The following is a 16,121-nucleotide window of genomic DNA, read 5'->3' as shown; positions in this document are numbered from 1 at the left end:
GGTTTCAGCTTCAGTGGGTCATCTTAAATGCACTGAGTTGCTGCCGTTTGATTGGTTGAGCAACAACAGGTGTACCTAATAAAGTGGGTAGTGAGTGAATATTCCACTATTTTGCATATATATACACACATTTTGCATATATGCAGTGCATAAAACTGACTGGGATGTACATGGTGCATATGTGCACGGACACATCCAGCACTGAGTTCCATTCCTCTTTGTTCTCATCTCTTATGCTGCTGCTATCTCTCTCTCTCTCTCTTTCATTTTTTCTACCACCTCCTGCACTCTGTTCTGTCTTTGTTACAGCTGTTATTCATTGTTTGGTTTTGTCCACTACACAGGCCTAGAACGAGACAATGGCCTTGTTATCTAGGCCTCTGTGACCCACTGAATGTGCTACAGTTGGTCTTAGTGGAGGCTAAACAGAATACCCACAATTCTGCTCACCCACATCCGGACAGGCAGGTCATCCATCCTGAATGAATTACAAGTTCAGTCTTTTTTCCATTTGTTTTGCTTTAGCTAACTGGGATAGATGAATGAATGCGTGTATTCAGACTATAATAAACAGTTACAGTACTTCTGTGAGTGCATGACTCTCGAGGTGACTTACCGTAAAAACCTCCTCATATCCCCTGCTGCTTGTGCTTATCTACTATAGCAGCCATTCCCAAACTTAAGACTGCCGGGGGCCCACATTGAAATCTGAAAATCCTCTGAGGTTCAAAGCCAAACCTTAAATCACGACTCTGATCAATGCACGAGACTAGGATCAATAATTCCTGTATGTATTATTGTTTTCATGTGAACATGGGGATACAGAAATTCAGTGCAGATTAATAATCAGTCCACTTTATTTCTAAACTTCAATATCTTTCAACACATGCATGTATTACAGCTGGGCTCCGGGTCATATATTTGAAAAGTGCTCACTTCCAAAGTGTGTAATTATTATCCATCAACAAATGAACAAATTACATTAACATTGAGTGCAAATGCTGAAATATTCGGCCTGTACACTGGATAACTACACGTAAAATGTCACAATATAACTATATATATATAACGTGTATTTAAGCACAAAGTCAAATAATTTGCATTACTTTACTTTAAGTATGCAACAGTTTGTGCTATCAGGAAAATTCCAATGGTTTCTGAAAGCTCAGATGTTTCACTTGTATGATATTACGGTAATTTCACTGACACTATTATAGGAAGCCGGTGAATCTGGGTCTTTCTCCCCCTCTCTCTCCACACACACACAGAATATGAGAGGCGAAAATTGGAAAAAATAACAAAAAACGCCTGTGCATGGTTTCCATTTTCTTGGCCTGTTTTTGCACATTGGGAGACAAAGTTTGTTTGTAAATTTCAAATGCAAAATCTCTTGTTCATGTACAACTGCAGTGTTGTTTTCTAAATAAAACTCTTTTTAATCTGTTTAAAAACTGTTAATACACTCTTTTAACATGCAGTAAATTGTAAATAACTGTCTGATATTCAAAGTTCTAATTATTCTAGAAAAATTGGCATTTTAAGTCTTCGGTGTTAAAGGGTTAAAAGGTACAACTGTATTGATCTGATATCAGTATCTGCATTCTGAAGACTATGATATTGCCATCGAGCCACTCCTAACAAATAGTCACGTTCTGCATTTGTCTCTCTGGTATTTTTTGTGCAGGACGCAGGCGGAGATGGCGCACACATGTCGTGGAACGATAAACCTGGCCACGGCTCACATCGACACAGAGGACGCCTGCAACATTGTCCTGAGCAGTGGCGGCCGCACCTACCACCTGAAGGCGAGCACCGAAGTGGAGCGGCAGAGATGGGTCACGGCACTGGAGTTGGCCAAAGCCAAAGCCATTCGCATGATGAACGATCAGTCAGGTAAGAGCAGATGACGCTCCGGATTAAGATGGAAGATTTAAACACACAGTACAGTGTGTAGTTTCTGCCACTCAGGGTCTCTCAGTCAAAGAATGACAAAAGACTTGGTTTGGAGATGTCGGGAAGCAGCAAGGGATCATGGGAATCGTTGTCTTATTGTCTCATGTGGTTTCCCTGGTTGTGTTTGTGCTTTACAGTGAGAACTTTGACTGCAGAATGTGCAGCAAATAGAAGTCAGTAGTCGTGATTCATTAGTAGAAAAATACAGATGTTAAAAATAAATAAAAAAGGGGTTTGCCCCAGAACTGAAGAAGTGGATTTTTTTTTTTTTTCTGTACTCCTTGGGCTCGATGGGTTAAATTCCTTCTCTGCATTTAATCCATCCTGTACACCTAGAATTAGAAGCAGTGGGAAGCCACTGAGCAGTGCCCTGGGAGCAATGGAGGTTGGGTACTTTGCTCAGGGTTACCCCAGCCCTTTGACCTGGTGAAACTCAAACCAGCAACCCTCTGGTTACAAGCCAAGTTCCCTTTCCACTTAGTCATGGGCTGCCATATGATTAAAAGGTGACCAAAGAGAAATGACATCCCTTTTATTGTGGAAGTTCAAGCTTCAAAAATCTAAGCACTCATGAGGCACTCACTGCAAGATATTAATAATCAGAATTAAGTTCAAATAAAGGCCTGGTTGATAGAGTCTGGGCCAACATACAAGTGATGTGTGTATTTATCCTCTGTTTTGTTGGTCAAAGGTGATCCATGCACAGCAGTGTTCTCAGACCCGCCTCGTATTTGTATATATTTGATTTTCCTCCAGCCGCTGCTCTCCAGTGTCCGTCGGCATTTGATATTCAGCTCAGCTGCTCGTTTCTGCTCACGTCCTCCTCCTTTAATGTTATTCAGATTCCTGTGTGAGCCAGGAGAGGGCAGCGCTGTGTGCCCAGTCCGGTCAGAAAAGAGTATGTAAATGGTACCGTGAGAACTGAGCTTCCATTCTTCCTCCTCTTGACAACAGAACACTCTCCTTTCCAAGAGGACTTAGTCTTGTGTGGTTGTACTAGGTGATGCTGGTCAAAGGCTGTGGGAAAAGCCTGGGAGGACTGTTCACGTTTTGAATCTGGCTTCCTCCCAGAAGCTTTTCTGCCCCAGTCTTTTACAGACAGCGTCTACAGAGACCAAGACAGACTATATATCTCTCTGGCCTCCATTTGAAAGTCAGATCACTAAATTTAGACCAGGAGAGAATGTGAGTGCTTTGTAGCTTGCCATTTCCTGTGTACCTGTATATTTTTATTTCTGTAAAAGGATAGGGTGCTAAATGAAGTGTTATTGTCCGTGTGTGTGTGTGTGTGTGTGTGTGTGTGTGAGAGAGAGAGAGAGAGAGAGCACTTCTGCATATTTTGTGCATACTTTCAGCAGCATGGTCTCATTTTTCAGCTCCAGCTATCGTGTCACCACAATTAGATTAGTTTTGTGTTATATAACGTCATTCACATAATATCTATGGCTTTCCTTGTGTATGTAACTTGTGTTTTGAAACGTAACGCCATGTTTTTGCCTCATACAATACAAAAGAAGGACTTCACCAGCTGGAGTAGGAGGAATATTCAGTATATTGCAGTACATTTGTGAATATATTTTCTATTTTGGTTCCCTTTTTGTTCCATGACAGGATCTGTAGCTTCAGTTTAATGATGAAAGCTTAAGTGGACAGTCTGTTTGAGAAATAACAGTTTGTGACGCCTCGATCAAATTAAGAGAGGTTACTGTGTAATTGGATTTGCAAGCTGATGTTGTGAAAATCAAGCACTGGCTCTGTGATTATAGTAGAATTATGTTCTACTAACATTTTTATTGTTATTGTATAGAGAGCTACACACAAACCTACCTATAGCCATGTTTTTTCTGATGTGTTTGTTTATTAAGGATAGATTTTAATTTAACAATTATCTGGGGATGTAGGAGTGCACACTATAATTTAGATTTAGTTGGGGTTTCTTACAGCTGACTGAAGCGATTTGCTGTATTGGCTCAAACATTCAGTAGGGGGCAGTGTTTCCCCTCACTTCAATATGACCTCTCCAGTGAGGGTTTGTCTCCTTGTTTTTGTCAGTGCTTGTGAAAGTGGGGTGGGATCGTCTCAGCCTATTGCATTGCTTTTTCTATCAGTGGCTTTAATTTGCAAGCTGGAGTGAAATTTTACTTGGACGGTGTATTTTAGTGGAAAACATGAGAAAGTCATAGGTGCTGTGGAACCATCTGTCCAGTAAGAAGTTGATCTGGGTGTAGCCGAGTTCAGACAGATTAGATTAACAGTATGATTTACATTACCTTAGTAAATAAATATGACAATGCAATGGGTGATCTTTTACTTAAACTGCCTCTAGTCATTTGTGTTTGCTAACTAATAGTCAAATCATTACTTTGGTGTTTTTTTTTTAGATGTTTTTCATTCATTTGCTTTAGTGGACTATTGATTTTTTCTGTGTCTTTCATAGTTAAATTTTTCTGTAGCCTAATCTCCCATTGCAGTCAAAGGTAGCACACTGTCCATGGTCCTGAAACGGAGGATGACGTGAAGACAGATTAGGATTGCCTCTTCTTTTCACCCCTCCCTCTCTCTCTCACTATCGCTGGGTCCTGGCTCTCTCCCTGTCCCCTCCCAATGTTCTCTTTCTATCGCTCTCTTCCGAGCTTCCTTGCACGCTCTGTCTGGTCTTCTTGCACCCTCCCTTCCTCCCTCCCTCCCTCTGTAAATCGTGTTTCTCTGCTCTTTCTTCCAGCAGGGCTGTAGTTCTGGACGTAACGGCACCCTGCTTTGTCCCGCTTTCCTCGTTTCTTTTTTGCTTTAAATATTGTCATTGTCCTGCAAAGTCTGTGGGGAAAAAAAAGAATCGAAGTGGGATTAGGCAGAGTCTCCTGGTAAGTACATGGCCTTTGTTCTAGTTGTGTTGTGCTCAGGAATGTGAGTGTGTCTGCTTGAATGTATACATGTGTATCTGCGTAACATCAGTGCTGTATAATCAGTCATTTCTATTGTGCATCATGTAAGTGTATTTTGGTAGGTTTTCAGTGACTGAATAAATGTTGTGTACACAGTGAACTGAATACAGTACAGCCACAGAAACTGTTGGAGGAAAGTGAGGAGAAAATGTGCAAAATGTGTGTGTTTATGCTCTATAGTGTGCGAGTGCACGATTGTATCTTTGTGGGCAGGACTGGAAACTGGCATTACAGGACAAAGTGATGACGTGTGTTCCATATCCTGCATGTTTTGCTATGGCAATGAATGTGGGTACAGTTTGCTATACAGTAACTGTATCAATTAATTCTTAACTCACAAACTGTTCGTCCAGGGCACACTTCGAAAATTATGTTTGTAGGTTCTATAAAGTCCATGACACACTCTCAACAGTATAGATATCATTCACGCTCACTCTCATAATCACATTTCAGCCAAAAACTTAAATGATTTAAACAAATGCAGGTATGAAATACAATACATTTGAATGTAGTTTGTCTCCATTTGCAGCTGCTGCATTTTCAAAAGGCCTCACTCAGAGTGACATCCTGTCTGAAATCATAATGGTTTGAAAGGACAGATGTCTTGTTTATCACACTCATCCATTAGTAGATCTGCACTGGCTGGGAATCGACAATCACTTGTCCTTGTTTTGTCTATAGATGTAGAAGAGGTTGCAGGCAGAGGTCAATTTGCGTGATCAGCTCAGTCCCCACTGAGAAGTGACTGGAGAGGTCACAGTTTAGATTCTGCCTTAAAGCTCAGCTCCTCTCACAGAGATGATAAACACTGTACGTCCCTGTGGATCATGTTACTTACACATAGATGTCATTGTTACATGCCACAGCCCCCCTTCCTCTTTTACTGCTCTGTCTTGCACTTTGGATCTCCTTTGTGTCTGTGTTGTTAGTTTTTGTTATTAACTGGTGAAGCTATTTCCACTGGGCTGGTTTGTTTTCTCACTTACAGTAAAGCTGCCTGGTATTTTCCCACCTACAGTCAACCCCCCCTCCTCCTCCTTCCCCCTCTTCTTGTCATTGACATATTGACATATTTTAAAACCACAGTGTCCGTTTAGCTGAGGCGCACACACTGAATGGTCTTTAAAACATCCCACCAGTAGGTTGTTTGCTGACTGGACATTCTCATGATGGCTCTTCCTCTCGCTCTCATGCTGACACAGTAAAGAGACGCTGTGTTCTCATGTCAGAGCAGCCTGGTGCTGCTGTTTATGCTGCTGTAGAAGTTTAGAGTGATGACAATAGAGATTTTGATCATCAATGTGAATTTTGTCATCTATGTGCGAGTTTTTTGACATGTATAGTGTTACCTGTTTATACAAGACTGTTCAGAAATCAGATATAATGTTAATGTTAGCTGTGATTTCAAAGTGTATACTTTGTATGCATATCTTCGGGAGGACCAAAGGACATTTTGGCTGGTCCTCACAACCTAAACGGCCTTTTGATGGTAAGATAGTTTTTAGAATTAAGATAAGAATTGGTTTAAGGTCAGGGTTAGGGTAAGGGTCAGTATGGTCAGTTATGTATGACATTTAGTTGTGATGAATAAGGTTAGGGTAAGGGGCTACTGAATGCACCTTTGAATAGCGCACCTTACTGTATATCGTATATATTTTGTATATATATATCAGCACAGGCTGATATATATTGTGACATAAAACAAGATATCATCTTAGATTTTGGGTATTGTCATATCGTGTCATGTAGTAATAAGGTATCTGTGATGAGTTTTCCTGGTTTTGAAGGCTGTTGTATTTAGGGATGGCTCGATACAGCTTTTTCATGTCCGATACTGATTCCGATATTGCAACTTAGAGTATCTGCCGATACCGATATCAATCCGATACCTTCTTTTCTCCTCTGTTAAGTTGTTAATATTACATATAATTTGTATAGATGTACTTTGCTTAATATGGACATCTAAAAACACTATGTTCAAACTGTGCAACAATAGTCTGCTCCCCTAAATGAAGAAATAAAATAGCCCATGATTTGCCTAAAGCCATAAGTTCTTTATTTAAACTTCAAATCAGTGCAAACTACACAACTTCACATGTAACCTCTGGGGTTGAACTGTAAAACATCCATATCAAACTAGATATAGAATGGACTCAATTCCAATGTTGCATTAATGGCTATAGGACATATAGCTGCTTTAAATAACTGCTAACTTTAAATAACTGTCACAAACACTTGCTTTTACATTAGCACAGATCATAAACAGTAGCTATTATTACATTATATTATATTAGAGTATATTTTTTTTAGTGTATTGATGTCACTGTATTGAGTTTAGAGAAACAACCTGCATGCAGCTTCATTTCCACATATATCTCGTATATCAGGATATAGCCCAAAATATATTGCAATATCATTATAAGCCATATCGCCTGTGTACTAACAATGCTGTACCTGAGGAACTAATTAGGAAAACATGCTATAGTATACATGAATAATAAAAAAGGAATGGATAATTTCCATTCCAACTTTGTTTCACATTAAAATCTTCAAAATAAAAAATGAAATGAAAATGTTTTATGCTCTTCTCATCCTTTACTTCATGAATAGCTGATATAAATGACTCTTGTTTAACCAGTTTTTTTTTCTTCTCCTTTCTCTGACCACCAGTTCATTGGAGTATCAGGGTGCTGCAGTATGATGGTGGCTTTAATTAGATAAGTGTGTGTTGTGTTGCCATATTGAGAGAAAACAAAAACTTTTTATGGTACTGGGGTAAAGTTAGTGCCACAGCACAAGGAATGATCTTCATTTATCATGGTTTTAGTAGTCGTTTTCTATCTTTTGTGATAAGTATATTCTGCATGTTGATTCCTGTCATTATGGTACCACTGTGGTTGTTGAGAATGGCTGAACAGTGCGATTTACAGTGTTAGATGGTGGCGGCGGTTGTCTCGTTACTACCGCCAGCGTCTTTCATTTTTGCCAGTTGTGCGTGTGTCAATATGACTTTGTGTGTGGGAGTGTGAGGTCGATAGATAATGAGGTTTGTATATTATGTTTGTATTCATCTCTTTTGGGTGTTTTGTATTAGTCTGTTGATATAAGTCTCATGAGTCTCTAAATGATGTGAATCATGACTCTATATTGTGGAATAACTGTAGTGTTACAGCACAATATGTTACTATTGTGCTGTCTGTGGTTTATCAGGATTCATCGGCTCTATGTGTGTATAATAACCAGCTCACATTGTGTCCCAGCTACACACACACACTCCCTACTTTTCTGCTTTGCTCAGCACGGAGGAGAAGTTGAGAAATTGCAAATGCTGATACAGGCAGCTCATTAAAATATAAATTAATTGAACATTGTACAAAGTGGCTATCGAGGATAATAGTGGTTCTGTGCCCAGGTTCAGTGTTTTCCATTTCTCTCATTTTTCATCCGCTTAGTGGATTTCTGTATTATGACACCTCTTTTCCTCTCGTCAGGTAAAGTGCTTCATGCCAACTTTTTTCTCTCCTCGGTTACATAGAAGTGTTTTACTTTCAGAAATACAATCTCACACAGCAGCTTTGATATTGTTTTGATGTTCTTTGAAGGCCACCCACTGTTGGGAACCTCATTGTTGTTGAACTTGCCACGGGGGCTGTGAGAAAAGAGAACAAACCGAACGTCATATATTTTTAATGAGCGGTTTCCTTTAGCTTTTTAGTTTAGTGCAGTGAACATGATTACACAACTGTTCGGCTTAACAATCGTGCTGCTGTGAGACTGAACTGCTTCATTTGTCTGCTCTGTGACTGTTTTTTTAAAACTGGAAAATTATTCTCAGAGTATCAGAGAAGATAATTGTCATCATTTGCTTTACTTTGCATCAGCGATAATTGCAGTCTGTATTAATTGTTATTGATGATACAGATGGAAAAGACCCTTATGTTTCTGGTATCTATGGGCATTTTATGGGTTTCATCTGAGAAGCACATCAAATATTATTTTGTCATGGTTGAAGTAAGAACTGTTTGGATGGAAGCCTATGGGTGTATTTGAGTTTATTTGTAACTTGCATGTACAGTATGTACTGTATGGTCTTGGTGGCTGTGGTAATTTAATTGCCCTTTGGGACAAATAAAGTCTGAGCTGAGTACTGAGTACTCACATGGTTTATGTCATCACTTAACATTTTCCTGAAGAGTTAATAGTCTCAATCACTTGTCTGATAGAACATGATGTCACATTTTGTAAATGATGTTCCCATTTAAAGGTAAAAAAAATGAATAAAGCATGTCACATATGAGTGGAAACATATGATGGACAGCTGTTATTTTCTGATAAGTGACATTTTGTGAACTTCCGGTTTTACAGGTTTTTCTGTGAAGTAAATTGTCAGTTCGAGCACATTATCAGCATTTTCATAGGAGCTTTGATATAATTTTTTACTTATTTAATTACTTTTATATAAAACGAGTACAGCAATATTTTCTAAGATCCATCAAACATAAACTCACATTTCAGCTCTACATGTTATTTCAAAGACTTTACGAGATCTGGAAGCCTGTCGAGGGGCGGAGGACACAACATTTCTTATTCTCCACCTGTTAATCCTCTTAACAATGTGCAGGTTCTAAAAGTAAACTGTGAAACTATGATAAACTAATGACTTAAATTGTAAGTAAGATGAAAAATGTTAATGTACCTAGTACCTGTTTATTGTGTGGCATTACAGCAGATTTAGTCTTTGGAAATGGGTTGAAATGTTGATTGAAGTGGAAGAGCTATGATCTCAGGAAATAGAACTGCCTTTGTGGTTATAAAAAATGTTTTCTTTGCCTTCATCAGACAGTGAAATTGCTGGTAGCCAGTTATTTGTATGCTGGTGTATCTTAAATATCTACCCACTGGTTTGGGTGAACAATCCAAAAAGAAAATGAATGGAGAAAAACTCCATATTCAAAGCAGTCTTTTGTCTCTTTCAAAGTCATCAGTAGGCATGATTGCAAGAAAAACAGTTGATTGTTGAATTTCATCTCCATGTAATAAAACCCCCCACCACATTTTGTGATTGCCGTTTGCTGCCCTGAGCTCCTCTCATCAGCACTGACACACACTCATTTAATTCCCGAGTCACAACAGATGACCCAAAGCAATCTCTCCATCTCTGAAACTATCTGCTGATGTTGACATTATGTTTTATTGCATTTTTTTTGTCCTACTTTCTTCACAAATCTTTCATATTTGTTTGGATTTCTTTGCAGCATATGAAGTTTTTGCTTTTGGACGTCACTATAAGCCAGCACAGGCTGATAGTAAGTGGGAAACAGTACGTTCTGTCACTTACATTTGTGGTTAGTCAAAGCTCTTTCATGTGCTTTGGATAAGTATGTTATTATCTCCACAGGCAGAGTCCATTAGGTGACCTCGTTTTTAGTTTGTATGTCGGAGCATTCGATTTTTGTCTCTCCCCCCCCCCTTTTTTTTTATATACATGAGTGATCTTCTGTGTCTCTCATAATGTGGTTTTTGCATGGATCGATAACATTTATGTGGTTTCTGCTGCAGGAAATGACACACGCTAATGTTTGATATTGCCTGTTATTTACAACGTGAGAGCACCAACCACATGACACAATAACAAGATGTTGCCAATTAATTAATTAGCAACAAAGGGTAGCCAGCGTGTGACACACACAGACACCACACGTCCATATCCTCCCACTGGATCTCTCTCTTTTGCAATCTCTGAGGAAAAAAACAAAAACATACTTTAAAAAAACTTTTTCCCTTAAACTTTTGACCGATTTTAATGAGCTCAGGCAATTGGACATCCAGGCACTTGGTTTTCTTCCAGTTCTTAATGCAGTAATTTGCAATCTGAGTAAGTGAACATTTCCTTTCTCTTTATTTAGTCTTTTTAGATGGTTCCGCTGTCTCTCTGTTGTTTAAAATGAATTAATAAACATGAATGAACATGAATTTTGTGGGGGGATTTGATGCATCTCACAAAGAAAGAATGTTTGTTTGTTTGTCTAAACCAGGGTTTCTCAATCCTGGTCCTGGAGACCCACTGCCCTGCATGTTTTAGGTGTTTCCCTGCTTCGAAACACCTGATTCAAATCAATCATTTCATCACCAAGCACTGCAGAAGCCTGATAATGACCCATATATTTGAATCAGGTGTGTTGAAGCATGGAAACATCTAAAACATGCTGGGCAGTGGGTCCCCAGGACCAGGATTGAGAAACCCAGGTCTAAACAACTTACAAATGCATCCAAAAGTTGATGTACACTCCAGCGGTCTTAAGGCATCATCAGTTTTATTCTTTTTAAGTACTATCAAGCTGTCAATGAGTTTAACTCATACAAAATGTGTGTTTAATGCCTGAGCATGTCTCGGATAAACTTGGTGTAATAGACCTTTCACAGCAGATATTTGTGGACATGAAATAGTGATGAATTAGGGTTCCACTCCAGGTTTAAGAGAGTCTGCGTCGTGCTGTTGTTCAAGTGTAAGAGTAGATCATAATAAATTGATACTGAAAAATGTGTGATTTTATAACTGCATAAAGGTTTCTAATAAAGTGACTGAGAAATAATTAATAATAAAGACTGTACAGTCATTATAGCGTTGCTAACATGTCTAATAGTGGCCTAAGACAGCACTAAATTGTACAGATCAACACCATATAATATAACACACAGCCTGCTGTTTTTCACCCGTCAGATTGCTCTCTTTGTGTGGCTTAAGAAAAGAATGAAGGTCAATTATGAAATTAATTGAAGTTTAATGCTTCATTGCCCCCTCGAACATGTCCCGGGGCATTTTAGGCAGTGTTATTTATTAAATGTCTGATAATCTGTCGCTGTCAGCATTCCGTCGCATCACTTACAGTCCTCTGCAGCCCCTTCCCTGTTCATTTTCCCAGATTTTCTTCAGCACAGTAGACTTATTTCTTATGATATTAAAGCGATGTTACACTCATTAGGGAGCTCAGTATATTGTTGATCTACTTTGCACAGCTGAGTTTGTGAATTTTGTCCATGCTGCACCCACGAAATTATTGCTGCATTAATAAAAAAAAAGGTCACAGGCTGTGCTTTTATTGAAGCCATAATTCAGATAAATGCATAACTAAAATGCACTCATTATTAATAATTATACTCTAATATGTACTCATGGCAGTGACCCTCATATTAAAACCTAAGCATTAAACAAATGAGGCCCTTGTAAGACTTAGAATAAGTGGAGGTGATTAAAACAAACATTATCACCCTGTGATAATGGTTAGAAACCTCACTCATTAATATTTAATCACATCTCACAGCTGATATTTTAGTGTATCCTAATTGGCAATTAAATGAATGCAAATTAAGTTAGTTTATGAAGTTGATTTTGACATTTATTTAAGTGCAATAGGTATGAGCTTCATATGTCCCATGGAGACCATGTATTAATGTTGGGCAGATAAATGAACCAGGCTGCAGCATTAACATAATGCATGATACAGACAGAATGATTGTTTGACACAGAGAACAAGCAGAATTATCTGTCGTCAATCTCTCAGCAGAGCTGCAGCTGTTATCTATTTACCAACCCTTTCTATCTTCATCAAAAAGAGCTCCTTATTTTGTCGTTTTCTTCACTGCTTGCTCTGAATTATTCGTCAAGATGAGAGAAATGTATGAAATAATGACAGGACGCAGTCGTACTACACAAATAGGACTGTTCCACTTCTACCTTGATGCTGCATCGTCATCATCCTCCTCTATGGAGCAGGCGGAGCATAGCTCCAGGTTGCCAAGGTGACCTTGAGTTATAAAACAGTGTGATGCGTACTGTGACACTAATTTTGAAGTGATAACAGTAGCCCGGGGCAAACTAATAAACTGTGTGGTACAGTGACCCTGAATTGTTTTTATGGGAGGTCAGATTTGAGGTGATGTGTCAGTGGGTGGGGATCACCACAACAGAGGAGCGGGGGGGATACATAAATCAGTCGGAAATAATAAAAAAATTGACCTTTTGTTGTGCCACCTCTAGTGGAACCACTCTGTGTTAATATGTCTAAACTAAATCAGAAATATTTTCATCACCTCTCAGTGTCACATTTTGAGGAAACACAGTTTTACCTCAATATTTGTATGATGAAAGCATCGGATGGTACGTAACAGCGACAGAGCAATGCAGTATGGGCTCAGTTATGTGGATGACCGCTGGTTGCTGAGCCCTTTCTCCTTTCTGCTGCACTCACTCACCCACTGATTTCCTCCCTCTCCAATCTGCACTGCACTGAGAGAACCATGTGGAGGAGAATTGTAAATGTGCCGAGCTTTGTCAATGTGTGTGTGTGTTTAACTGGAAGAAAGGGAAGCAATGCAGGAGAGGAGAGGAATTATAAGAAGGAGCAGCTGCATTGCTCCCCACGTTTTTCTATGCATGTCCTTTAAGTTTTGTGTGCGAGTATGTATGTATGTCTGTGTGTGGACGCTGCAATGCTGAGTAGAGAAAGTCGCTGCCTCAGCCAACCCATTGCTGGGATTATGTAGTGGCCCATGCAGGGCAGGAGCGGTGTCTCAGGGAGTGTGGAGTGGGATCAGGCCCGCAGAGAGTGGGATGAAGGGCCGGAGCTGCTGGGAATCAAGGACGAAACGCTCCCTCTGCAACTCGGGCTGCCTGAGTAAACTCAGCCATGGTCAGTACAGCTATGGTGGAAGCTATAGCACGGAGCTGTCACACTCCTGTCCATCTGTCCAATGACGATACCCTCCTCATCGCGCCATCCACCTCCTTATCATGTGCCTGAGAAGTACCTGTCATTCCTTCATCCATCTTTCTCCCTGTGGCATCTGTCATCTGTCACCATGGATGCTCACATTTCTGCAGCAGCCTTTAACAATGCAGTGCCAGTGTCTGTCCTCTCTCTCTCCTGTCGTCCTCACTGCAGGCAGGCTCCTTCTCTTTTTTCCCTTCTTTCTCCCATGCCGCTCTCACTCTCACACTGATTTCCCCTCTCTCCTGTGTGCCTGCTCTTACTTCAAATTTGCATATGGATGACTTGGAGCTTGTCAGGCCTACATATTATTTTAACAACATGCATCCGTGTGTACGCTTATTATGTGTGTTCAGCTGTAGAAATGGGACCTGCTTGACCCTAAATCGTTAAAGTATTCTTAGGGAGGAGAAGTTAAATTTATACAAACAATGGAGTGGACGGAACAATAAGAAAGGACTTCAGATTAATGGGATTTTTTTTTAAGACTATCTCCTTCACTGACAAAGAATACTAGGCTACACAACATGTTGTCCAGATGATGAAAGGATTTTGCACAGAAAAAAAAATCTATATTCCATTAGTGCTTGTGGCAGGTTAATAGCATCCTATAGAGTGCATTCTATGTTGTCTGTATATTATTATGCCACCATTGGAGGAACAATGAAATTCGTCCTTTAGTTTTAGCCCCTTTTTATCTGTTCTTTTTCTCCCACCTCTCACACTTCATCTATCATTTTATTGCCTGTGGCAGAGTTGGACAGCGCTGAGTTGAACAGCTGTGCTCTTAAGCTCTGGGCTCCCTGTCCTGTCCTCCTCACTTTGCCTGTGTGTTCAGGTTTGGCAAAGACAGGTAGAATGGGCTGCGTTGTTTTAAAGATTTTTCACAGCAGGCTCCTGCACAGGCTCCTCATTATAAGTGTTGGCATGTTTTAAAAGCTCCGGTGTGGAACTTCAAAGGCATTGAAGATATTTTTCTGATAGTTTTGATCTCAAAAAAACAAGCTGCTGGAAATAAAAACAGATATGAACTGAGCTTCTGCAGTGAGTGACAGAGATGCTGCTTTGAGGAAATTGTTGATATTAAAGTCAACTCTGATCATATTCCTACCATTCACTGTTGTCTTGCCGCCTTGCTTTACTAGCACGGCTGTGATGCTTCTGCCTTTTCTCCTTAAGTTGTGACATAAAAGGCATCACTCTGGCTGACGAGAATGTCGCCACAGGCACAGACGGCAACATTGTGCTAGTAAAGCTGCACACAGGTTGGAGTAGCACGTGGATAAATTAGTGTTTTGGAAGTTAATTCTGCAGGTCAAATAACACTCCCCCACCCATCTGCACTGATACAACAGATCAAAATCATTTATTATTATTAGTATTATTAGTATAAATTAAAACATCCTTCTAGATCCATCCTATATTTGTGTTCATGGACTCATGGATAAAAATTCATAGGCTAAACAGATGATGAAAGGTATTACCAGGCACCAAATTAACCTTTGTTATTATTAATGGATGTTATTATGAATCAAATTAAAGACCAATTCCTGTAGGACACAGTTCAATGTTAACTACTTGCAGATTTTAGTAACAATAGTAAAGCAGTTGCTTAGGGCCATGTGAAATCACTTCAGCTGTGCTTAAAAAAAAGCAAGTAAAGTAGCAAGAACAGCCTGAATAATATGAAGCTCCCTGTGATTTAGAACTCTGGGAGGCACACACATGCCGAACAGTCATATCTGGTTTGCCATGTCATTGTCATGAAGGCAGTCCAGTTTTAGGCTGGTGGTGGAATCTGTGTGGGGGAGATAAAGGAAAAAGAAAGTAGATTGTAACAGAGGACTCCTATGCTCAATTCTCGCTTTCCCCAGGTTCTCTGGCCGTGATCTACCAGAAAGGATGTAAACACGCTACTATCTCTACTTTCCCACTGGTTTATGTGGATGTACGGTAACTGTTCTTCATTGAAGCTTCTGGCTCAAAACGCTAAAACTCACTCTCTAGCTTTTTATCCATTCAGACTGCTGTATAAACCAGGCAGCCTAGTAGCCGCTGTAAAACAAGGCTCTTGCCTAAATTACACATGAGAGGTTTAACCTAGTGCTACAAAAACCAAACAAGTACAATTGCTTTTATTTTTTTAAAAGCAGTTGTACGCCTTTACAAACATACTGATGGATAGCAAATCCGAAATGTGAAACAGTGGATCTTTATTTTTAATGATGATCCAGTTGTAAAGGTCCAATTTCTTAGTAGAACCAAGTAGTCATTAGCTAGGTTGTATCACAATTTTGGACAGGATTTTCAAAGATTTGGTAAAAGAAAAGGCACATTTAACTGGTAAAGAGAATATTCTGAGATCAGCAGTACAGTTGGTGGCACAAAAGAATGATAATATAGCTCAACTCAATGACGTAAATAAAGAGGGACGACATATCTGGTCATGATTTGTTGT

At 39.6% G+C, this 16,121-nt stretch overlaps 1 protein-coding gene across 2 annotated transcripts in view; it reads left to right on the top strand.

Moving 5' to 3' along the window:
- osbp2b (oxysterol binding protein 2b) overlaps positions 1-16,121 on the top strand; it is a 50,671-nt gene that overhangs the window by 6,490 nt on the left and 28,060 nt on the right. Inside the window, exon 2 of one of the 2 annotated variants that reach the window (XM_058635295.1) lies at positions 1,685-1,893. In XM_058635295.1, the coding sequence (XP_058491278.1) occupies positions 1,685-1,893 (209 nt within the window). Of the gene's footprint in view, positions 1-1,684; positions 1,894-13,373; positions 13,586-16,121 lie in introns of those variants that run through there. The other variant, XM_058635294.1, reaches the window with a different exon arrangement.

This window comes from Solea solea, chromosome 8 (genome assembly GCF_958295425.1).
Source record: "Solea solea chromosome 8, fSolSol10.1, whole genome shotgun sequence".
Classification (NCBI taxonomy): Eukaryota; Metazoa; Chordata; class Actinopteri; order Pleuronectiformes; family Soleidae; genus Solea; species Solea solea.
This window is presented reverse-complemented; position numbering and strand designations above follow the sequence as displayed.